The following is a 25708-nucleotide window of genomic DNA, read 5'->3' as shown; positions in this document are numbered from 1 at the left end:
TCTCCCCAGTGCCTGTCCACCATCTGCAAGGCACAAGTCAGGAGTGTGATAGAATACTCTCCACTTGCCTCGATGTAAAGCCTGGCTACCCGACCTGAACCTGACCAAGCCCGACTACACGTGTCGGGTTCGAGTCTGTATTCTGCGTCCAGCATTCAGACCCGGGTCGGGTTGGGCTGGACTGTACTGTTTTATTTCGTATTGTTTCCGTTTTAATTTACGATTTTTTTCTGTTTCAATAATATGTTTGTTATTTTCAGGTCGGGTCGGGCATTTAAAAAAATTAAAGAACTTGGGCCTGGGTCGGGTTCGGGTTGGCTATTGTCGGGTCGGGCCCGGGTCAGGTTTTAATTTTATACCAGAGCCAGGCTTTACCTGGATGGGTGCAGCTCCAACAACACACAAGAACATTCAGGACAAAGCAGCCCCCTTGATTGGCACCCCACCCACCACCATAAACATTCACTCCTTCCACCTCTGGCACAAAGTGGCAGCAGTGTGTACCATCTACAACATGCACTTCAGCAACTCACCAAGACCCCTTCAACAGCACCTTCCAAACCCACGACCCCTAACACCTAGAAGGACAAGGGCAACAAATGCATGGGAACACCACTGCAAGTTGCCCTCCAAGCCACACACGATCCTGACTTGGAACTATAGCGCCGTTCCTTCACTGTCACTGGGTCAAAATCCTGGAACTCCCTTCCTAACAGCACTGTGGGTGCACTTACATCTCAAGGGCTGCAGTGGCTCAAGAAGGCAGCTCACCACCACCTTCTCAAGGGCAATTAGGGATGGGCAATAAATGCTGACATAGCCAGCAACGCCCACATCCCATGAGCAAATAAAAAAAACTGGAGAGCGTCCAGATATTTTGAAAAGGCCCTTTTCATAGAAGAGTGTTTCTGAGTACCATCCCAATCTTGCGTCAAAGTTGAATATATGTTTGTCACTGAATAGCAAAACAACTTTCAATTCATGTAGCAAAACTAACGAATGAGTCAGTTTCAGTGGTTTACTGAAAATTAAACCACAAATGATTTGTACAACTAGTCTGCCTTTTTGTTTCATGAGTTATGCATCTCAGTGTTACTTAGTGGTTTTTTTTGTTAAACTATCAAACAATTTGTGCATCCTCAACCTTAAAGCTAGACCAAATTTTTATTGGGTGCCTGTATTTTATAGTTTTGCCTGAAAACATTTTTAGTATGTAATTTACTAGTTCCTCCACATTGCTCTAACTGGGTAGCTGTAGTAATGTTGCACTTTGAAATGTTTGATCAACCTATCATGCTACATAATGAGAAAACAAAGATCAACATTGTCCATAGCTTCTTCATAGACTTAGAAATCTTTAAAAATTGAAACAATGGTCAGGGTCAGTTCTTTTGAAGAGCAATGGTTTACAATAAAAGACCATTGGTACATTCCTGTACATTTTCTAGATGTCTTTACTTTGTCGATGTCTTTTCATAACTTTACAATAGATGTTCATTTTTGTATGTAGTTCTGTTCTCAATTTTTTTATCATAATTTGAAGAAAAGAAATAAGATATTGTTTAGCCTAAGGTACATTTCAAGTATCTATTATTGGCAGAAAACATCTCTACCAGATAATCTAAAAATATGACTTTCCTAATATATTTTCTCACCAGAGATCAGCTTTCTATAGACAACGTTGTTGAATTACTCCACCAAGTTTCCATGGGAATGAAGTATCTGGAGGAAAATCATTTTGTGCACAGGGATCTTGCTGCCAGAAATGTCCTACTTGTCAATCAGCATTACGCCAAGATTAGTGATTTTGGATTGTCCAAAGCAATAGGTGCTGATGACAGCTACTACAAGGTAAACCTGATGACAATCCAATTCAAATATTTAAGTATCTGGAGTTGAATAAGGAAATGGCAAATGAAATGAACAAATATTTTGCTTCTGTCTTCATGAGAGGATACAAAAAACATTCCAGTAATAGCTGTAAATCAGGAGGTGGAAGGAAGAGAGGAACTTGCTGAAATTATAATCACCAGGGAAGCAGTACTGAGCAAACTGATGGAGCTATGGGTTGACAAGTCCCCGGGTCATGATGGGTTTCATCCTAGGGTCTTAAAAGAGGTGGCTAATTAGATAGTAGTTGCGTTGATAATTTTTTAAAATTTGCTAGGTTCTGGGAAGATTCCATCAGACAGGAAAGTAGCAAAAAATAAACCCTCTATTCAAGAAGCGGGGGAAGCAGAAACAGGTAACTATAGGCCAGTTAGCTTGACGTCTGTCGTGGGGAAGGTGTTAGAATCACTCATTAAGGAGGCTATAGTTGGCCATTTAGAAAAACTCAAGGTAATCAGGAATAGTCAGTCTAGTTTTGTGAAAGGGAAATCACGTTTAACCAATTTATTGGAGTTCTTTGAAGGAGTAGCATGCGCTGTGGAAAAAGGGCAGCCCGTTGACATACTGTACTTGGATTTCCAGAAGTCATTTGACAAGGTGCCACAAAAAAAGTTATTGTGAAAAGTAGGAGCTCATGGTGTAGGGGGTAACATATTAGCATGGATAGAAGAATGGCTGCCTGGCAGAAAACAGAGAGTATGCATAAATGGTCCTTTTCTGATTGGCAGGATGTAATAAGTAGAGTCCGGCAGGGGTCTGTGCTGGGGCCTCAACTTTTTTACAATTTATATCAATGACTTCGATGAGGGGAGCAATGGCATGGTATTGGATGAGTGGAAGTTAGTTTGAAACAGGATGGATCCTTGGAGAACTTTGGAGCTGACTAAGTGTCTAGAGGAGGAGAAGAATTACTGACATTGCTCAGTCTGTGTTGGGACTATCGGAGCAGTCTTATGCAACTCAACTGTGGAAGAGAGGCAGCGAATGTGGATGGCTTAGTCAATCATGTTGAATATTGCATAATGACTAAGGAGGACAAGAAGAACTAATGTGCCATCATGTAAATCAAAGTAGTCAGGGCTCTGACTGGGGTGGAAACCAAATTGGAAGGATTCAAACAGAGCTTGTGGGAGAGGTAAGCATAGAGCTGGGAAGAGTGGTTAGATGTAAGAAGCAAAGGAGAAGGAACTGAAAGCTGAAGCATTTGAATGGATGGTTTTAAATTGGGGAAGCAAAGAGGTCTATGAGCTACTCATACTTGGTGTTGGAGATGAAGATGGAGGAGACGGGGATTGCGAATTAAGGAGGTAGTTTACATTTCCAAACAAAAGTGAAAATGCATCGAAGTGTTTTTGGGACAACAGGAAAGAGAATTACACATATGGGGCAATTCTAAATATTCTTGCTGCTTCAAAGTTTACCAGGAAATATAAAGTAAATGTCATTACTAGATGAATTAAACCCACAGAACAATAGCAGAACAATAAAATGCAACTTGAATTTGAAAAAAATGGGTTTCAAATAGAAGCATAAACTCCCTGGAATAAATCATAAAATAACCCAATTTATTCATGTTAATACTATACCCAAGGTCTGTTGTTGAAATAAACAAAATTTAAATTAAAATTTCTTTTGCATCTGAAAGACTAATTATCCACAGTTTGGACAGCATAAATGTATCTGCTTCATCTTATAAGCCTGGGAGAAACTCTCAAGCAAGACCACAAAGTATTATGATTGAAGCCATTAAATTTTCTTATGCATACCTGCTTTACTGTCACATTGAAGCATTTTCTACTTTGCCACTATGCTGAAGATGATGTGTAAATTGTAGATCACATCCAACTTTAAATACGGAACTGCAACATCTGGCACCTAATGGCTGACTTTCGAACTGAAAATAGTGATATAAAGGTGGTCTTTTGCAGTTTGGGCTCAAGCAGAGAAGGGAATAAGTATATATCTGATGTGATGACATCATTATTTGACTTATCTGCTCTGACCTGCTACTTACCTGGCAGGGGAGAGACCAAGATCACTGGCCTTTGATCCTGTTCAAGGTAGGTTTTGAGTAAAATGGCTGTAACCAATTCTGGAGCTTCAGGCCAGGGAGTGTGCAACACCGTTCAGGTGGTGGTGACGGATAAGGACGGCGGTGAACCGGTTGAACGTACTTTCTTCATTAAGAAAATCCTTGTTGATTGCTGTGGATTCCAAGCTGTGGACATCTTCTGCCTGCAGGACTTCCCCAGCAGTGGGTATTTCGACGCAACTTTCAAGAACGTGGAGGGATGCATCATGTTCCTGAAGGTGTTCAAGGACAAGGGAAACCAGGCGCCGCTGTCGATCCTCACAGTGGAGCCACTCTTCATGCTGGCGTCACAACGTGACCGGGTGGTGACAATTCACCTCTATAACTCCCATGCTCCTTTCATGGATGTACTCACCTTCCTCGTCAGGTACGTCAAGATGGCTGGCATCAGCACTGATGTCTAGGACCCATTTGGGATTTGGACCAGCGAGCTGCAGGTCAAGGTGACCTTGAAGGTTGATGCCAACGGAGCCATCATCTATCCTCCCTCCAGCTTTGCTATTGGGGGAAGTCAAGGCTTCTTGGTCTATGAGAGGCAGCCCAGAGTTTGTCGCATCTGTGGCAAATCTGGTCACGTGGCAGCTGACTGCAGCATAGTCGTCTGCAAGAACAGCAAGAAGGAAGGCCATCAGACCAAGGACTGTAAGCAGAGTAAGTGCTGCAACCTGTGCGGTGAGGCAGGCCACCTCTACAAAACCTGCCCCAAACGCTGCCTCAGTTATGCCCAGGTGGCAAGGTCCAAGGAAAGGCCGGGAGAAGGAACGTCGAATGTGTCTGGTGCTGGGAAGGAGACAAGCAACCCTCTCCACAGCGAGGAAAGTCTACCTGAGAAGGAGAAGAAAGGGGAGGCAGCTGCAACCAGCAACCCAACACATGCCCCTTGCCCGGAAACCCCTCCTCTACAGACAGATAATGGAGGAGGAGGCAGCAGATGGACAAACTGGTTACTGGCAAGTGGTACAAAGGAAAACCACAAAGAAAATACCTCCAAAAAAGGAACAGGTCACCACCCAAACTAGTGGCAAGAGGAGGCTACCCTCTGAGACAGACTACGGCAGCTCCTCCTCATTGGACGAGGAAGGGCCAGAACGACGGCACCTGCAAAAGAAGCGACAAAACTCAAAGCAGCTGGAAGATAAAGCCCCCCAGCTCCGGGGCACTGGAAGCTGTGATGGGCCCAGCGCGCCCCAAACCCAAAGCGCCAAACCTAGCGACATGCCCAGCACACCACAGCTCCGGGACACCGAGAGCAAAGAAGCGTCAGCCGCACTCCAGCTCCGGGAAGACGGGAGCAGTGATGTCTTCGAGGAGGAACAGAGGGGAAAGACACCAACAGCAGAGGACAGCCTGAGCCTTGCTGCCTACAAGACAGCACCCCCCCTCCACAATGTCACCCCAGCAGAACAAACCCCCCATGAGAAACCAGGAGGGCTTTCTGAGCCCAACGAATGTGTAACAGCTTGCGTACACTATGGGTATGCAGGAACATACCAAGGGACTAGCAAGGACAACTGGGGTGGGAAGCAACAACTAACTTAAAAATGGGTATAAAGACTGCTTCAATTAACATGCTTAGCATTAAATCCATTACACGATGTGTTTCAACCTTGGACTACCTTGCCAAGGTCAAAGCCAATCTGCTGTTTCTGCAGAAGTGTGGAATACCACACCTCAGAACCTACAGGCAATGGTTGCAATGGTGGTCCCACGGCCCATCAATCTGGTCAGGGGTAATGATTCCCGTTCCTCCGGCCTGGGCATTCTGCTGCGGGGAGGTAACTTCATCATCTCCGAAGTTAAGGAGGTGGTGGGCGGTCACCTCCTCATAGCAGATGTAATGTACAACAATGCTCCGCTCTGGTTGATCAACGTGTACGCTCCAGTTCAATGCAGCGAGCAGCTGACCGTCTTCCAGCAGCTCCCACTGCTGCTGGCGATGTCCAGGCCATTCATTCTAGGCAGTGACTTCAACTGCATCATCGATACAGCTGGACGATCCGGCAGTGACGACAGCAAATTGGACGCTATGTCCAGATTCCTAATGGAAACAGTAAAAGATGCCAAGCTGCACGACATCTTCAGCACACCTGCAGACGGAGCGCAGCGTAGATACACATGGTCAAGATCGGACAGGTATACCCGTTCCAGGATTGACTTCCTGTTTGTGTCCCGTGCTGTCATGGTCAGATCCACCGATGTCAAGCCGGTGTTCTTCTCCGAACATTGCCTCTTGCTGGCCGACTGTCACTTACAAGATGACCAGTGGGTTGGCAGGGGGACATGGAAGCTCAATGCCACACTGCTAACCCCAGAGAACGTTGAGGAACTCAAAAGGGATTACAAAGGTTGGAGAACCGTGAAACCCCTCTTTGAGTCTCCAGTTCACTGGTGGGAGGCGATCAAGGAGAACATCAAGAGGTTCTTTATCTTCAAAGGTGTTCAGAGGGCAAGAGAGAGACAGAGGGAAATGTCCCAACTCCAGAAAAGAATGCAAAATCTGCTCCAGCTGCAGTCAATGGGGGTCGAGGTCAAGGAGGATCTCCAAGAGGTAAAGAGCCAGCAGGCCTCGCTCTTTGCCACGGAGGCCTCCAAGATCATCTTCCGGTCCAGAGTCCGCTCCGTTGAGCAGGATGAGACATGCTCACGTTACTTCTTCCAAAAGGTATACAGAGAGAGCTCTGTTATCAGCAGCCTGAAGGAAAAGGATGGCTCGGAAACGTCTTCGCAGTCCGACATACTAAGGATCAGCAAATCCTTTTATACCGGGCTGTACGACGTGAAGCCCACAGACAGCACAGCTTCCCAGTCCTTCCTGTCATCTAGCACGGAGGTCTTAGATGACAGCATGTGGGAGAGTCTGGACAAACCGCTAACTCTGGATAAGCTGACAAACGCCATCAGTTCCTTCGAGACGAGTAAAACTCCTGGAAGCGACGGCTTACCGGTCCAGTTGTATTCGGCCCTGTGGGACTGGATTGGCCCAGACCTGCAGGAAGTGTACGAGAGTATGCTTCTGGCCAGCAGCATGTCAGAATCCATGAGGAAAGGCATCATCACCCTCATCTACAAGCGGAAGGGAGAGAGGGCGGAAATCAGAAATTGGCAGCCCATCTCACTGCTTAATGTTGACTACAAGATTCTGTCCAAAGTCATCGCCAGTTGGGTCAAGTCTGCTCTGGAGTTGGTGATTCACCCTGACCAGACCTGCACTGTATCTGGCAGGAAGATCTCTGATAGTCTTGTGTTACTCAGGGATACGATCGCCTATGTACGGGACAGGAGGGTGGACACCTGCCTCATCAGCTTGGACCAGGAGAAGGCTTTTGACAGGATATCACACACCTACATGATGGACGTGTTCTCCATAATGGGGTTTGGGGAGAGAATCCGCAACTGAATCAAACTGCTCTACACAAACATCAGTAGCGCAGTCTCAATCAATGGTGTGGGAATCAAAAAGTTTCCCGATCCAATCTGGAGTCAGACAGGGCTGTCCTCTCTCCCCTGTCTTGTTTGTTTGCTGTTTCGAACCTTTTGCGGAGTCCATTAGGAAGGATGCAGGCATAAAAGGGGTGACAATCCCAGGCAGCGGAGGCAGTCTGGTAAAAGCCTCCCTGTACATGGACGACGTCGCCATCTTCTGCTCGAATCCGCTGTCCGTTCACAAACTAATGAGCATCTGCGACCAGTTCGAACTGGCCTCGGGGGTCAGAGGCAACCACGGCAAGAATGAGGCCATGTTCTTTGGAAACTGGGCCGACTGAACCTTTGCCCCCTTCACCATCAGGTCAGACTACCTGAAGGTTCTGGGGATATGGTTCGGAAGGGCTGGGCCGTGTGCCAAAACCTGGGAGGAGCGAGTAGCCAGGGTACACCATAAACTGAGCATGTGGGAGCAGTGATCTCTCTCCATTGTGGGTAAAAACCTGGTCATCAGGTGTGAGGCGCTCACGTTTTTGCTATATGTGGCGCAAGTCTTGCCCATACCCCACTCCTGCGCCGTGGTGGTCACCCAAGCCATTTTCCTCTTTATCTGGAGATCTAAAATGGACCAGGTCCAGAGGGACACCATGTTCAAACCTCTGGATAAGGGCGGGAAAAATGTCCCCAACGTCGCCCTCATCCTGATGACCACTTTCGTGTGCGGCTGCATCAAGCTGTGCGTAGAGCCCCAGTACAAAGGATGGGTCTGGTCACATTGCTGCAGAACGCTCCATCCAGTTGGCCCGTGCAGTACCACCTATCCTTTCTTCGGGAAAACACCTTTGACCACCAATCCATCAGGCAGTGGTCTGCACGGAATGTCCGCAAGGCCCTATGGAAAAAGGAGATGGTAGATCCGGTCGGATGGTTCCCCGAACAGACTGCCAAAGTTATTTGGCAGAATGCCTCATCACCAGAACTTTCAAACAAGCACCGAGACGTAGCTTGGCTGGTGGTGAGAAGGGCCCTCCCCGTCAGATCCTTCCTGCATGCCCGGAGTCTCGCCCTCTCCACACACTGTCCTCGAGGTGGATGCAGTGGGGAAGAGACAATTGCCCACCTCCTTCTGGAATGTGTCTTTGCAAAGCAGGTGTGGAAAGAGATGCAGTGGTTTTTGTCGAGGTTCATCCCAAGCAGCTCTGTAACACAGGAGTCTGTGCTCTACGGGCTGTTCCCAGGGACGCACACCGAGATAAACATCAACTGCTGCTGGAGGACCATCAATTCGGTGAAAGACGCTCTTTGGTCTGCCTGAAATTTGCCGGTCTTGCAGCGCAAAGAGTTGTCCACTACCGTGTGTTGCAGACTGGCACATTCCAAGGTACGGGACTATGCTGAGGGACGCACTAAAGCATGGGGCAGCCGCTGCAAAGGCTCAATGGGGAAAGACCTCTGTGTAAGGTCCTCCCACCATAGTGAACTGCGGGGCTGGATCCATGGGAAACCCCTCGGGCTGTATACACCAGATATGGTTTTGCTGTAAAATGTACATGGCAGGTAAAATGGAATGGAAGGGTTGTGAGGCAATTCTGTATTGAAGAAAACTGATTTCCTTTGCACTTTTTGGAATGTCAACTTGGTGCTGTTTTGAACTCTTTTGTAATGTATTTTTTTTTACTGATTTTTATGAATAAAGTATATTTTGGGAAAAGAAAATGCTCTGACCTGCTGCTAAAGGCTGATAAATCTTTTACATAGTGATCAGGAGTGGGAATTCTAATTTATTTTTCACTTTCCTAGCCTAGGGACACTTAAACTGTGGATCCTGTATTGTCACCTTGCTGAGATCAGCTACTCCAGCACAGACAAGGATTTGAATTTGTTATCTGGATGTGCCATTGTTACAACCACATGCTTCTGTATAGAGATAACATTTTTGCTGGGGTGCATTATCTTTGTAAATTTATTCTAAATAAAAACTTCATTTATTATGCCATATTTTCTTTTGCTGTGCAATTAACAACAACTTATATTTATATGGCACCTTTAACGTAATTAAATGTCCCAAGGCTGTTCACAGGAGCATTATAAAACAAAGTGTGACACCGAGCCACAAAAGGAGATATTAGATCAGATGACCAAAAGCTTGGTCAAAGAGGTAGGTTTTAAGAAGTGCCGTAAAGGAGGAAAGCGAGGCGCAGAGGTGGAGATGTTAGGGAGGGTATTCCAGAGCTCGGGGCCTAGGCAACTGAAGGTGCGCCCATCAATGATGGAGCAAATAAAATCAGGGATGCAAAAGAGGCCAGAATTAGAGAAGCACATATATCTTGGAGGGTTATAGGGCTGGAGGAGATTACGGAAATAGGGAGGGGTGGGGCCATGGACGGATTTGAAAACAAGGATGAGAATTTTAAAATCAAGATGTTGCTTGACTGGGGGCCAATGTAAGTCAGCAGGCACAGGGGTGATAGGGGATCGGGACTGGGATTGTTGCTAAATTAAATCATGTACATGGTAATCTCAGGTTTGTTTGCTTCGATTTTCTCTCCAATGCTCCTGAAGGCTATGACTCATGCTAAGGTTTAACTCCATAGTTGCTTTCTGTCCATTAAGTTCTTCAATGGGAATTGCTAGATTGAGCGGCCTTGATTTTTCTGATACCACCGTTAAGCAATTCCCACCTCACAAGAGGTCAACACTGGGCTTCAGTAAGATACAGGTGAAGCTGCAGCAGGACACCTGCTGTAACATCAGAAGAGGTCATAAGATCACTTAATAGGGCCAATGGACCCAGAAGACTTGATAGAATCACAGACAACAGGCTTTCGGGTACCCCAAAGCGACTACCATGGTTAACCAGACAGTCCTGGAGAGTGCATGGAAAAGGGTGGATGGAAGACAATAAAAATAGAAATACTGGAAACACTCAGCAGCTCATGGCAGCATCTGTAATGGATTGAATTTTCCGGGCCGTTGATGTGTCCTTGTCCTGAAACTGCAGCTTTAGCAGTGGCCACTGCTAGTGGTGGTGCTACCAAGGCTGCTGAGCTGCCAGCCTTCTGATTGGGCTGGTAGCGCTAGGAAGTGGGGCCATTGTCCTTAATTTGATGGCAGCCCCAGCAGCGGCCTGTTAATTGACCGCCAATGACAAGTTGCTGCCCCAGGGTCCCACGGCCTGTTGGAGCAAGGTTCTCTCCCGCTTTCAGCTCCAGTGGCAGGACTTGTCCTACAGCGGAAATATTTCGCCCAATGTTTCAAGTTGATGACATTTCATCAGACTTTAGTTCTGTTGATACTGTTTCTCTCTTTCCACAGATGCTGTCAGACCTGCTGAGTGATTCCAACATTTTTTTGTTTTATTTCAAATTTCCAGCATCTGCAGTATTTTGCTTGTGGATGGGAGGGAAATGGGCTGGGAACTATGCTCTTCCCCAATACTATTTGCATGCGATGAGCAGGTAGGAGTAGGGCAAGAAAAATTCAGATGGCAAGGCAATTGGTTGGCAGCCCAATTTCATGCCCTTACCCATCACCATGTTACCCGAATTGAAGCTGGAACATTCCTGGTCTACGTAACTCAGCATCACACAATGTTCTGAAATTACACTGAACTATAGTGAAAGCATTTATTAAATAATTTTTTAGTGAGATATTTACTCTTGTTTGCTCTTAGGCTCGAACTGCTGGAAAATGGCCAGTCAAATGGTATGCACCAGAGTGTATAAATTTCCGGAAATTTTCTAGCAAGGCTGATGTCTGGAGCTTTGGTGTGACTATGTGGGAGGCATTGACTTACGGACAAAAGCCATATAAGGTAAGCTCATGTCATGTTTGTGTGATATTGTGGGCGGCAGTGTTCAAAACCACTTTACTTCACTTCAGATAATGTTTGAATCCACTCTTCAGAGAAATTGAAGATCTTTCCAATGAACAACTTTTCAAGATTAGTACAGTTCAGGCAAACTCAGCCAGATTTGTTTTTAAACAAATTCGTTCGTTGGTGCCATCTTCTTCCCAGAAGGTGACTGTCATGGATCTCCACCTCTGTCTGTGCTGTGCTATCCTTACACATTCTGCATAGATCAACTGAATCCAGTCCATTATATCTGTCTTCCATTTTCTTCTCTGCTTCCCTAATCTATGTTTTCCATCGATCTTTCCTTCCAATAATTGCCTCTGTCTACTCTCTGCTCTAATGGTTTGACCAAATCTTTCTCCCTTTGATGTTGTGCACTAATTTTCCTCTTTTCTCCAGCCAATTCCAGCACTTCCTCATCAGTCTTTTGACTGTATAAGATATGCGGAACATCCTCCGATATGTCCACATCTTAAATGCATTCAGCTTATTGATAGTCTATTGTTGTCCATGTCCCTGAGGCTTATAACATAGATAACAAAATATTGCACCTCAGCATTCTTTTCCGAAGATTCAGTCTCAGTTTCTTTGATATTAACAAGTCCTTCATTCTGACAAAGCTGGTCTTGGCTATCTCAATTCTCCTTTGAATCTCCCACACAGATCTCCCATCATCTGTGATAAGCTGCCCAAGGTAAATGGGTAACTAGAAAATAATAATCTAATTTTAATTCTGGGATGATGGAAACTTATCTAGGACACTGACGTAACAGTATAATGGTTTTATCGTCATTTCCCCCTAATCTTCATCCCTCCTTTCCTGAGAGCAGTTGCTTATACTGGGGTATGGGTTATATAGGTGGCTGGAGCCTTCCAGTGCCTTTCCGAATTGACCATTCATCGCATGTTAGCCTGTAGAGAAAGTGCCAGAAAGCTGCAGAGGGCATTGAAGATAAGCATTTATCTAATGTCCCTACATATGCATTTTAACATGAATGGTCAGCTAGTAACTATTCTTCACACGTAACAATCCCATCAATGAGGCTAAAGTTAATTATAATGGCGCTACTGTTTCAGTTAGTCAAATGGTCGATGGATCAAATTAAGCAGTTCCTGAAATAAAAACAAGAAATGCTGGAACCACTCAGCAGGTCTGGCAGCATCTGTGAAAAGAGAAGCAAAGTTAACGTTTCGGGTCAGTGACCCTTCTTCATTCCTGATCTGTGTGGCTCATTAACACACCATGCAATGTATTTACCTTCTAAACTATCAGGGGAGATTTTATAATAGCTATTTTTCCTTTGTAAAGGTTGTTGCAATATTACACAGCATGACCATGGTATGGGCAAAGCACTGAGTATTCATTTCAAAATAATATTTCAGATTGCTGGTGACTGTAACTAATTATATATTATGTTGAATTTACCTATAATTGCTCTAGCTTTGTAAATAAAATGCTCATTTGACTTTTGTATCCCTCACTATCACTTGTCTTTTCATTCTATTTAGCTTGTAAGATGGACATTTCATGTATTCATCCATCTGGGGACAAATGTTTCTAGCATGCACATATGCAGTGCTTTTTTTTATCCCATGGGTCTTTCTGGTATTTATGTGAGGGCGCCAGTTCCAACAGGACTTTTTTTTTCATATTAGCATATGAACAAGAAAGCTGAGAAAACGCCATTGGACCAATCAATACTCATCCATTAGATAGTGCAACCACATACACTACCCTCACTAATCATGTGGAGGCAGAACAAAACAGAGTATAATGAAAATTGTGGCCAATTTCAGAAAGTAAAACATCTGGGAAATTTTCCCTGACTCTAAAGCAATTAAGCAAGCTCCAGGACATGATCACTAGATGCACTTAACTAGCCTCATTCCTTCTGATCTGTCCCAATATCCTTAAGAACTAATGTATATACAGGACTGGAACTGACTATTTGCATCCATCAAGAGAGCCCCAGAGGTAACAGGCTTCCTACCTCACTTTATCTCACTATCTTCTGGCAGAAACGTACTGGATACATTTGCACAAATAATTTGGAAAGGAGAGCAATAAATGACTTACATTTTATGAGGGAACACTTTCTGGCACACATACCTTTTTTTGTTTTTTGTTATGGCATGTGGGCATCGCTGATGCTGACATCATGTAGAAATCTTACATTGTTGACTTTCTTCAGGTCAGCCATTTTGTTTCTGATCAGATGTAGACTCGGTAGTGCAGACAGCAATCAGCTATCTCCTGTAAGACTTGCTGATGACTATTTTTTGTGAAAGTTGCCCATCTGTTCCATACAGGGTAGCTCCTTTCTTATGGGCTGCTCCAGACTATGTTATCCTATTGGCTATGTGTGGGCAAGAAGTCTCAACCTTCAGCCACTTTTTCAGTGCAGCCCTTGCCCTCCCCAGCTATCTTGGGGAGAAACGAAGCTAATTAAATGAATGCTGTAGACATTTAAACTGCTTACCAAGTGTGAGCAACTGTGTGGACAGGAGTTCCCATGAATTATATATCTTTAGAATCAGGAATATTGCGGGGTGAGGGGGTAGTAAATGGCCAAATGAGCCCAATCCTGAAAAACAGCTGGAATATGCCAGTAATCGGACCGGTTGCACACTATATCAGTTCCTGGGCTTTTAAGTCATCTCTACAGGTAGTAAAAGTGAATCTATTCAATTTTACAGAAAATGAAAGGCCCAGAAGTTGTTACATTTATTGAGCAAGGGGGTCGATTGGATCGTCCTGCTGAGTGCCCAGATGAACTGCATGAACTGATGCAAAAGTGCTGGACTTACAAGTAAGTTCAAATGGATTTACAGATATTCATCTTTAGCTCAATATGTGAATGATGGTTTATGGAATGTATGAATCTCCCACATCCAGTATTCAGTCTTAAATCAACCAGATACTCTTAATCTGAATTTATAAACATGGAGAGATTCAAAATACACCATTATCTATTATCTGCAGCATGTCTATTGGCATATTCTAGAATGCCAACTTGATTTCACTGGAACAAAACTCTTTTTATGCTGAGTACAGGAGGTACATAAGTTTAAATTGCATGGCAAAAGCGCTGCCTCAAGTTCATATTACTCACAAATGCTGCAGTCCTATACCAATAAAAGTGTCCGGAGATTCCAGTTTCTTATTGAATTGAATAGAAATTGGATCCTGAAGAACTATGATATCAGAAGATATTTGAGGTAGTGGTGAGTATATTTTTCATGAAGCCCAAAGCTATCAATCTGTGTCTTCGACTTTGAACTCATTCATAAGAAAAAGGCTATTGATTTAGCCTATACAACTCAATATGTCATCCAAATCATTTTCAGGTCTTGATTTATATTTCTTTAAATACATTCTTATATTCCTATACAAGCACTTATTTCTGTGCTCACATAGAAGATCATAAGTAGCCTTTTTCAATGTATCACATAAAAATGAGGTGTTAATAAATGTGTGACAGTGGAGTACGTTGGTGCGGAATCTGCCTTATCTCTAATATGTGGCTAAATGTATGCATGTACATTCAAGAATCACATGGCAGTGCTGCTCTTGATAATAAGTGTCTCTTGATAATTATTTTTAGCAGTGGTTTTGTGGTGGCAGAAATACTCAGTTTGAAATAGTTTGACAAGTTTTCACAAAAATTGTTTCAATAAAGTATGCTTAAATTCTATATCAAATGTTATAACCTTGTGGTATATATGCTTAATTATCAAACATGCTTATATTTGTCTAAATATAATACAAAATATCAGTTAGTGTGGAAATTGGTTTCTCTATACCTCTATTGCACTGCTTGACACCATCATCGACAGCAGCTGAAACAGGAAACTACACAGTGTTTAATACCTGGACTCATTTGACCACTTTGACTATTCATACCAATTATAAAATATGAGCTAAGTGTAAGCAGAAATATTTTAAGTGTGTTTCTTTAAAATATTCAACTGTTATGTTCCCATTTATGAACTTACTTTACTTTTCTAAATGTGCTATTAGCAATCAATAGCTTAGCTGTATTCATTTCTAAAGGGATCATTGATACATTCCACTTAAGCATTTTCTTCAATTAGTTTGCCAGTCACAGTTTATCAACCTGTAGGAATGGTCAGTAGGAATGATTTCAATCATGTCATTACAAAGGTGCTCTATGTGGAGACCAAGTGCTGCTCCTCAGGGGAGGGAAAAAAATAAAGGGCGAGTTACCTTGGATTTGTTTGACACACATTTGCCACTGTTGGCAGAGGTCTGATAGCAAGTTTACTACCCATTTATGTTTGGCTGTGAATGGAAAGAAAGACCATGTAGGATTATGCAGGTGTGGGGCTGTGTCCTACCTCTTGTAGCATTCCGATACCAACACTATGGAGCAGAATTTTTTATAAAATCACGTCTGCAGGCATGTGGGACAGGGGTGAAGCAATGCTTATTTGGAGGTTGTGGAGGAGGTTGTGCTGCAGGCTCAAAGAAGTCTCAGAACTTTGAAAATGGCTTGTTTTTGCTATATTGCACTTTCAGTGCTGGGCTTACCCATATGAACTAGGCACATAACAAATTCTTTGTTCAGACCAGCTGCATTAAGATTGTTAAGGCAAGCTGACTGTTACAAAATATAATTGCAAACTTTTTTTTACTTCTGTATTAATATTTGGCTACATTTTGCTCCTTTTATAAGTTTCACTCAAAATGTCATTCTCAGTATTTCTCTACATATGGTTATTTGTTACTGTAATTAAACTTGCATCAAACAAAGTGGTAAGGACAGGACTCTTTTTAGATATTTTGAAAGTGCTACATAATATAGATAAGTGAGACAAGTTCATGTGATATCAAATTCAGGTACAATGATACCTGAGGCATTTTTTACACCAGAAGCCATGCTTACCCGCAAGACCACACCTATCTGAACATGTCAGAGGAGACTTGACTTCACTGTCTCTGCTTCAGCAGAGACCCTGTTGCAGAATTATGCCATTTGCTACAAGCTGACTTGAATACTCAATATCTAGGTAGCAACCATGATGCTTTCATTGTGAGGCAGTCCTACACTATTTGCATGCTAACAATAAACAGATGGATGACTGCTGACACACGATTGCTAACCTTTACTCTCATGACTGCTGTCTCTTTTTAGAATGCCTCAGCATAACAGTGATACAATGGGAAAGGTTTTTCTTCTTTGGAGAAAAACAGCAGTGCTGCAGCCACCCCTCCAAACCTGCCATGATTCTAACTTATTTTCCTGGGTCAGGGGTTGCTTAATATACAAGCCAGGACTACCAATGTAGATGTTAATATGTTCTAAATCTTAGAAATTGACAAGAGTTCCCAAGAAACCATCCATGCGCATAGCTCATATCTCTCCTTGTGTGTGCGTGTACACTGCAGTGCGGCAGCTTATTTTCAGTCACAGTGTTTGTTATGAGCACACCTTTTAAGTGTCTACAGTGCTATTTTTGGGCGCCACTAAAAGTTCGATGGGCAGCTTTGCCACAATGGAAGATCATGTACAAAAGGGGAATGGTCTACAGTGGTTTGAATAAACCCTTCCTGAAGATGCTGTGGGTTTGTGCCTTGCATGATAGACCCAATAGCATTATGTACAATGGTATATTTGGCTTCACTCTTCTCCTGATACCAACACTGGAGTATATAGGACAATGCTAATTTCACAGGCAACAATTTTATGGTAATCATCTATAGCAGGCATGTTCGAAGGTGAAAAGAGACTGCAAGGATGTTTGTGAAGAAATCCATGTGAAATCCTGTTTTCCAGCTGCTGTGGTCCACATGAGATGGTTCAATTTGTATTTAGCAGCAGTCGCTATTCAAAATCCATACAGTATATGAACGCACCTTTTAGAGAAATCAGAGTTTGACAGCAAAAAACCCTTGAACACATTTGTGAATCATTGAAAATTTGCAGATAAAAGTAGAATTTATATTTGAGGCTGGTGGGCTGTTTTTAGAGGTGTGAAACCTATTGGAATCCTTTGCTTCCACTGTTGGCAGAAGGTTCACAAATACTGATTTTTAATTTACCTTCTGGCTGTCAAACACTTGGTTGAACATAAACAATAAAATAATTGCACAAATTCCAGAATGACTCAGGCTTTTTCTGTTGATGTTGTCATTATCTGTATAAGACTGACAAGGGAATTTTATTTTATTAGGAGCTGACAGATATGGAATAGCACTGTAGTTCATAATATGTCCCCAGATGCGTTCAACAGCAAATTCCCGTTCTGGAAATAGATTGTGCTGTTCAGTCTCCTTTGGGAAAGTTTTACCTCAGCTGTCAAGTTCAGAAAGTATTTTCATATGATTGACCCCTCTGTGGCTTTTAGCAACAGCAAAGCAAAACTAGAAAGTAAATTCTGTACCTACCTTGATATGCCTGCAGCAGGCAATGAGAACAAGATGCATTATTGGGTCTGAAATGGCCAGCTAGTGTCTGTTCCATTCCGCACTGCCTAATTTGACAGAAAGATCCTAAATAATACAATAATAATACAAATATTCCTAAATAATAAGCAGCATAATGGTTGTTTTAACCAGAGCAGGATACAGATATTATTTTTAATTTTTTTTACTCATTCATGGGTTGTGGGCATTGCAAAGCCAGCATTTATTGCCCATCCCTAATTGACCTCAAGAAGGTAATGGTGAGCCACCTTCTTGAATTACTGGAGTCCATGTGGTGAAGGTACTCCCACAATGATGTTATTGACAAACAGGATATTGCTACAGAAATATTATTGCAGCCTGGCAGACTACTGTGCTATTATCTCATACAGGACACTGTTTGAAACTCAATGGTTGTGGTGTAACCTTGAAAAGCAGAAATGACCTTATCAGTGCCATGTCAATACTGCTGGGTGCTCCCTGTGGAAAGCAATAATGTCTGTAACTTCCTCCCTGTGGCCCCTCTCAATCTGATCCCCTAGCATGTTGAAGCCATACAAGAGAGCTTCTTGTAGATTGAAGCCCAAGGCTTCCAGGGCAGGAGTCTGCACTTTCATGAGAGATACTCCAACTATGCATGAGACCGATGTCACAGGGGACTCCCTCTGAGCTGCTCCTGGAGTTGCTATGCACTACAGTGGCAGTGCAGTCATTCCTGTACTAATTTCAGGGCTGTAACTAGTAGACTGCTCCATGTTCTTAGGCAGGCCTTGAAGGTTAGTTTTGGACAGTGACTGCTATAAATGATCCCTCTTAGGCAGTCCCCCTCCCCCACCCCTGCAAATGTCCCAATCCCTAGGCAACACACCTGAGAAAGGAAATATACAGGCCCTCTAGTCAACAGGTATCTGCTGCTTCCCTGCTACCACCATTTCCTCTTCCTAACATGTGCACCATGAATTACTCAGTGCTTGAATGTATGTCTACAAGTGCTCGAGTGGGTGAGTGGCTGAATGAATCAGTGAGTGAGTAGGAGTGACGACATTATGGGATAACTCTGTCATGCAGCTTAGGCCTAATAATAAATTGTGTGCAGATAGGCAATCATTTTTCACAGTGCTAGAAACAGGACCTAGAGTGTGGGAGTACCCAACTTAGGCTTGTGCTATTCTTGATGGACCCCGTTAAAGATGTGTGATAAATTGGATCGGTTCCTCCATGATGCACAACTGTTGCAATATCTATGTGCAAATCAAAATGTTGATCATAACATCTTAACTGGAAAATCAACTATATGTTCCATTATGTTTTATTTTACAGGTGGGAAGATCGGCCTGGATTTGAACAGGTTGAGACCGAAATGCGTAATTACTACTATCAGATAACACAGAAGACATCAACCCCTAAGGAAGTTTGACAAAGTACCCAGGATTATATTATACCAGACAATCATTGAAGTTAAAGTTATAAGTCAATATATTGCTGTTTCTGTTATCCTTGAGAGCTCTTACAGTCGGTAGCTATGAAAGCTTACAGTTACTAGAAACCTGGATATTTTTAACATATTTTTTGTTGATCACATCATATAACTTTGAACAAAACTGTTTTGTTTTTTAAATAGTTAATCTAATTTTACCTTGTTTATCAAACTGCAACGATAAAAATCAGCTACTGTGACATTTTTGTTGTTCGTGTTATTCAAAAGTTCACCTGACTGTCTTGGAGCAGTGCTGAAAAATATCAAATTTTTAAAAGTTAAAACTGAAATGTTTTATGCTGATATTTGATAATGAATTATATTAAATTTGGAATGATACAGTCATATGACAAATGTATGATATACAAGATCAAACTTACAATTGGCTTGTGACAAAATTGCAGTGTCTCATGATGAAAAATTCTTAATTTCTACCAGCAATATTTTCACTCAGAACTAAAAATAAGAGTCCTAAAATCTTTGAAAAGAAAACAAGGAAATAATTATCAAACCTTTAATAAAGTATGGGTGGAAAAATAAAGACAAGCAGAACATATTGGTCTTATCGCAAAATACTATCCTAAATATAGGGACAATTCTGACAACCATACAGTACATACAAAGTAATCCACGTGGAGTTTACTCCCATATTTTCTTTGTTTCTTCAAAATGGGTTCAGCCTCTCTTCCAGAAACAAGCAGAACAACCTAGCCTCCGGAGGACATCATAAATGTTGTCAATACCACTTCTTAGTCAACTATAAGAGATCAAGATAGGAATGCAGGAAGAGATTCCCTCCCAATCACATATTACCCCAATAAAAATCAACTAGCTTACAGTCTAGAGGGATGTCCTTAAAGAATGGAATTTATTGTTAGAATTCATACTTGGAAATAGTTTTTCTCTATTTACCCTATCAGTTCCCCTTAATATCTTGAAAACTTTGAACAAATCACCCTTAATCTTCTAAATTCCAGGGAATATAACCCTAGTTTGTGTAATCTCTCTTCATAAATTAACTCTGGGAGTCCAGGCATCATTCTGGCAAAGCTACACTGCAGCTCTCTCCAAGACCAATAAGATGTTGAAGTGGGACTAGTAGGGCAACATTAGTAGATTATTTAGCATTAGGATACGTTAACCGTCTTAGAGGGAATATGGAAACACTGTAATTGTGGGGAACCAGGGCATGATGGGATACTTGGCTATTGTTCTGGAAAAGCTGTACAACCCCGTACCTAATTGCCTCCACATCTGTGTAAACATGCTGCCCTTGCTTCACTAATCAAAGAGATAAGGATGCGGCTAGAGATGGGACAGGATGCCATAAACCATGAGAACTGGCAGCTTCAAGGCTGGGGAGGAGATGGCAGGAGAATGTTAGTGGGGCAATACAATCCAATTTATTGATCAAACTGCAGACCTGGAATGCGAAAGGGGTAGTGGGAATAAATGAGTAATGGTGATTGTATCCTACAAATGTGTGTTTCAAATTCTGTTTCACTGAGAAGCCTCTGGATGAACACCAGATACTTCTCCCTTGCACCATGCTTGATTAAAATCTTTATTTACTTTAATCCCGTGGACTCGAGAGTGGTTATTTTCTCCACAACAACTTGGCAGAGTTGGCAGGATCCTCGAGGCTCGGTCGCTGGTGCCCGGTCGAACATTAGCATCAGACAGCAGGTGAGTACATTTACCTTACCACCCATTAGATAGGGAGGTCGGCGTTCGGGAAACGGAAAGCTGGTGGGCCAAGTTGAGGATCTGAACCAAAGGATGGGCCCACGGGTGGAGTAACTAAAGACAGCGCAGCGCCAGGATCATGGTTCCTTGGTAAATGAGGAGGTAATATCGTTCTCGGGGTTAATCAGGTGAAGTAGCGAACGGTTGTAGAGGAAACGAGTGGTCCATTTCCCATGTAGGAATGATCATAGGAGAGCAAGAGGTCCGTACCCACACGAAGCAAGAACGATCGGAGAGGAATCGAGAGATCTGTTTCGCGCGTAGGAACGATTGTAGGATAGCAAGAGGTCGGTACCTACACAGATAGTAACGATAGTCAGATTATAAATCATCAGCCATGGCAAATAAGGATCCAGAGTGGGGACCTGAAGGGTCACTCACTGAATTTTTGGCAGCCAAAAGCAAGACGACTTTCGGTAAAATGATCAAGGAAGTTTGGGATCCCTCGTGGACCCTGGATAAGCATTAGAACTGGTAGACAAAAGGGACGGAAGATATATGGATAATTATATTGTGTAGGTGCTATCTTACCATGTGTCAGTCCAGGAAGTCTGAACTGGACAGACTAAATCAGGAGAAGGGGATGCTGACAAAGGAGCTGGAGGAACTGCAAACTAGACTTGGTCACAGGCCGCGGACCGGCCCGGAGGCTCCACCACAGCACGAGCCACCAGTGCCAACGGCTCCGGTGGAGCCTATCTATCCCTCTCTCCCCGCCGTGGAGGAGGGTGGGATAGTATTAAAGTGGCCCTTTTGGAGATGCGACGGAGACAGATACCCGACCCCGTTAACAATGCACAACTAATCATGGTAACCACCACCGTACATAAACCTTTTACGCCAGGCGAGAACAGATGATCTTAAAAGATTTAGGTGTGCTGCAGCCCCATTATGGTAACATCGGGTTCTGGAAACAGCTTGAGGAGATGAAGGAGATCCATAATATACACCTGAAAGACATACATGTTCTCATATATGCTAAGTGCCCCCGAGAACAATGGGTCCAATGCCCAGATAACATCCGTGATGGGACATGGGCAACGGCGGGGGAATGACCGATCAGCAGAGATACAATGGGTTTAAGAATGCCAGCCAGGGGGTGTTAGGCAACAGACAGTGTAATTGGGGGGTGATAATGGGAGTCAACCAAAACCCAGGGGAAACTTCTAGGGAGTATGCCGAGCGGATGTATACCACATACGAGGAATTCTCTGGGACACAGAACCCCACCCGGAATGATCCAGTATTTCTTAAGATATTAAAAAGATTTAGTCAGAACCATCAGAGAGTGTTAGTTGTGGGACTCTCAGTCAGCAACGATTACAGGACCATTTTACAATGGGCAAGCAAGATAGACGCTAAGAGTGCTGAGTGCAACCCGAAGGTTGCGGCAGGGGCAGTGGAGATAGTGCCGGTATCCACTGAGGCCAACAAGCTTGGTCTCTACTTCAATTGTGGTAAACCAGGACACTGGGAGAGGGAGTGTAGGCAGAGAAGGCGAGTCAAGTGTAGCAACTGTGGGTGGCTGGGCATGAACAGAAGGATTGTTGGAGTGAAGGAGGGGGAGAGGTGTGGTGCGGCCCCCGCCGGACCCCTGATTGGGGAAATGACACGGGCTTAACCGATGAGCAGGTTTTGGAAGTTATCAAGATGATCACCAGGAAAGATAAATACGTTGCATCGGTCCCAGGAGGTGATGAGGAAGTGTGATGAAATATAGGTATAATAGGCTTAATTAGGTAGAATTTAGATATAATTAATACATTATACCTTTTCGAATTAAAGATTGAATAAATGGTCAGTTTTCAAGACTCACTGAAATTCCTTTTAAGGGCAGAGTTAGAAATCCATGAACCTGTTACAATGGAATGTGTACCAGAAACACCCTTTACGTTAAATAAGACAGGCTATACAGGGTCCGTACTGATAACCATAATCCTATTAGTTGATAGTATTAATGATATAGACAGACTGACTTAACGAGATGGTACAAGGTACCATCAAAGAACCATCACAGATGACCAAACACAAAATGGAATGTTACCTACAAAAACAGTTACTTCACAAATTTAATTAAAAATCTTTTATGTATACAACATATTTATAAAGTTAAGTCATAGTACATATGAATTAGGGGCAGGAGTAGGCCACTCCGCCCTTTGAGCCTGCTCTGCCATTCAATAACTTCATGGCTGAAATGATTACTCCACATTTCCACCTACCCCCGATAACCTTCCACCCCCTTGCTTATTAAGAATCTATCTACATCTGCCTTAAAAATATTCAAAGGCTCTGCATCTACCACCTTTTGAGGAAGAGAATTCCAAAGACTCACAACCCTTTGAGAGAAAAGATTTCTCCTCATCTCTGTCGTAAATGGGCGACCCCTTATTTTTAACAGTGATCCCGAGTTCGAGATTCTCCCACAAGGAGAAACATCCTTTCCACATCCACCCTGTCAAGACCCCTCAGGATCTTATATGTTTCAATCAAGACATCTCTTACTTTTCTAAATTCCAACAGATACAAGCCTAGCCTGTCTAATCTTTCCTCATAAGACAGCCCGCCCATTCCAGGTATTAGTCTAGTAAACCTTCTCTGTACTGCCTCCAACACATTTACATCCTTCCTTAAATAAGGACACCAATACTGTACACAATACTCCAGATGTGGTCTCACCAATGCCCTGTAGAGCTGAAGCATAAACTCCCTACTTTTGTATTCAATTCCCCTCGCGATAAAACGATAACATTCTATTAGCTTTCCTAATTACGTGCTGTACCTGCATACTAACCTTTGGCAATTCATGCACTAGGACACCCAGATCACTCTGCATCTCAGAGCTCTGCAATCTCTCACTATTTAGATAATATGATTCTTTTTTATTCTTCCTGCCAAAGTGGACAATTTCCCACTTTCCCACAGTATACTCCATTTTCCAGGTCTTTGCCCATTCACTTAACCTATCTATATCCATTTGTAGCTCCCTTACGTCCTCTTCATGAGTTACTTTCCTATCTATCTTTGTGTCATCAGCAAATTTAGCAACCATAACTTCGGTCCCTACATCTAAGTCATTTATATAAATTGTAAAAAGTTGAGGCCCCAGCACAGATCCCTGTGGCACACCACTTGTTATATGTTGCCAACCAGAAAATGACCCATTTATGTCCTACTCTCTGTTTCCTGTTAGCCGGCCAATCTTCTATCCATGCCAATATGTTACCCCCTACACCATGAGCTTTTATTTTCTGCAATAACCTTTGATGTGGCACCTTATCAAATGCTTTCTGGAAATCTAAATACAATACATCCACCAGTTCCCCTTTATCCACAGCACATGTAACTCCATCAAAGAACTCCAATAAATTGGTTAAACATGATTTCCCTTTCACAAATCCATGTTGACTCTGCCTGATTACCTTGAGTTTTTCCAAATGCCCTGCTATAACATCTTTAATAATAGCTTCTAACATTTTCCCTAAGACAGATGTTAAGCTAACTGGCCTGTAGTTTCCTGCTTTCTGTCTCCCTCCCTTTTTGAATAAAGGAGTTACATTCGCTATTTTCCAATTTAACGGAACCTTGCCCGAATCGAGGGAATTTTATAAAATTAAAACTAACACATCAACTATCTCACTAGCCACTTCTTTTAACATTCTAGGATGAAGTCCATCAGGACCCAGGGACTTGTCAGCCCACAGCTCCAACAATTTGTTCAATACCACTTCTTGAGTTCCTCCCTCCCTTCCATTTTCTGACTTCCAGCTAATTCTGGCATGTTACCTTTATCCTCAGTAGTGAAGACCGATGCCAAATATCTGTTCAATTCATCTGCCATCTCCTTATTATCCATTATTAATTCCTTAGACTCACTTTCTATAGGCTTACTTTGTTAACTCTTCTTTTTTAAGCATCTATAGAAACTCTTACTATCTGTCTTTATATTTCTAGCTAGCTTTCCATCGTACTTTAATTTTACCTTCCTTATCAATCTTTTAGCCATTCTTTGCTGTGTTTTTAAGTTCTGTCTAAGCTTCTGACCTGCCTCCCACCTTTGCGCAAATATAGGCTTTTTCTTTAAGTTTGATACTATCTTTAACTGTTTTAGTTAACCACGGATGGCGGGTTCCACCCTTGGAATTTTTCTTCCATGTTGAAATGTATCTATTCTGTGTATTCTGAAATATCCCCTTAAATGTCTACCACTGCATCTCTACTAACCTATCCCTTAACCTAATTTGCCAGTTCACTTTAGCTAGCTCTGCTTTCATGCCCTCATAATTGCCCTTATTTAAGTTTAAAATACTCGTCTTGGACCCACTCTTCTCTCCCTAAAACTGAATGTAAAATTCAATCATATTATGATCGCTGCTACCTAGGGGCATTTATTTATTTAGAGATACAGCACTGAACCAAGCCCTTCGGCCCACCAAGTCTAACCCTACAGTAATCCCATATTCCCTACCTACACTAGGGGCAATTTACAATGGTCAATTTATCTATCACCTGCAAGTCTTTGGCTGTGGGAGGAAGCCAGAGCACCCAACGAAAACCCACGCGGTCCCAGGGAGAACTTGCAAACTCCGCACAGGCAGTACCCAGAATCGAACCAGGGTCCCTAGAGCTGTAAGGCCTCAGTGCTAACCACTGTGCCACTGTGCCGCCCGGTCATTAATGAGGTCATTAATTAATCCTATCTCATTGCACAATACCAGATCTAGTATAGCCTGCTCTCTGGTTGGCTCCAGAATGCATTGTTCCAAGAAATTATCCTGAAAACATTCTGTGTACTCC

General features: G+C 42.9%; 1 protein-coding gene across 4 annotated transcripts in view; it reads left to right on the top strand.

Moving 5' to 3' along the window:
* Positions 1-20742, top strand: part of zap70 (zeta chain of T cell receptor associated protein kinase 70) — a 143345-nt gene extending 122603 nt beyond the window's left edge. For all 4 annotated transcript variants that reach the window (XM_068016397.1, XM_068016398.1, XM_068016399.1 and 1 more), the window contains 4 exons: positions 1659-1851; positions 11079-11219; positions 13959-14071; positions 19009-20742. In XM_068016397.1, the coding sequence (XP_067872498.1) occupies positions 1659-1851; positions 11079-11219; positions 13959-14071; positions 19009-19105 (544 nt within the window). In that variant the 3' untranslated portion in view covers positions 19106-20742. The remainder of the gene's footprint in view (positions 1-1658; positions 1852-11078; positions 11220-13958; positions 14072-19008) is intronic.
* Positions 20743-25708: the final 4966 nt, after the last annotated feature.

This window comes from Heterodontus francisci, chromosome 36 (assembly GCF_036365525.1).
Source record: "Heterodontus francisci isolate sHetFra1 chromosome 36, sHetFra1.hap1, whole genome shotgun sequence".
Taxonomy (NCBI): domain Eukaryota; kingdom Metazoa; phylum Chordata; class Chondrichthyes; order Heterodontiformes; family Heterodontidae; genus Heterodontus; species Heterodontus francisci.
The sequence above is the reverse complement of the archived record's forward strand: the minus strand, read 5'-3'. Positions and strand labels throughout refer to the sequence as shown.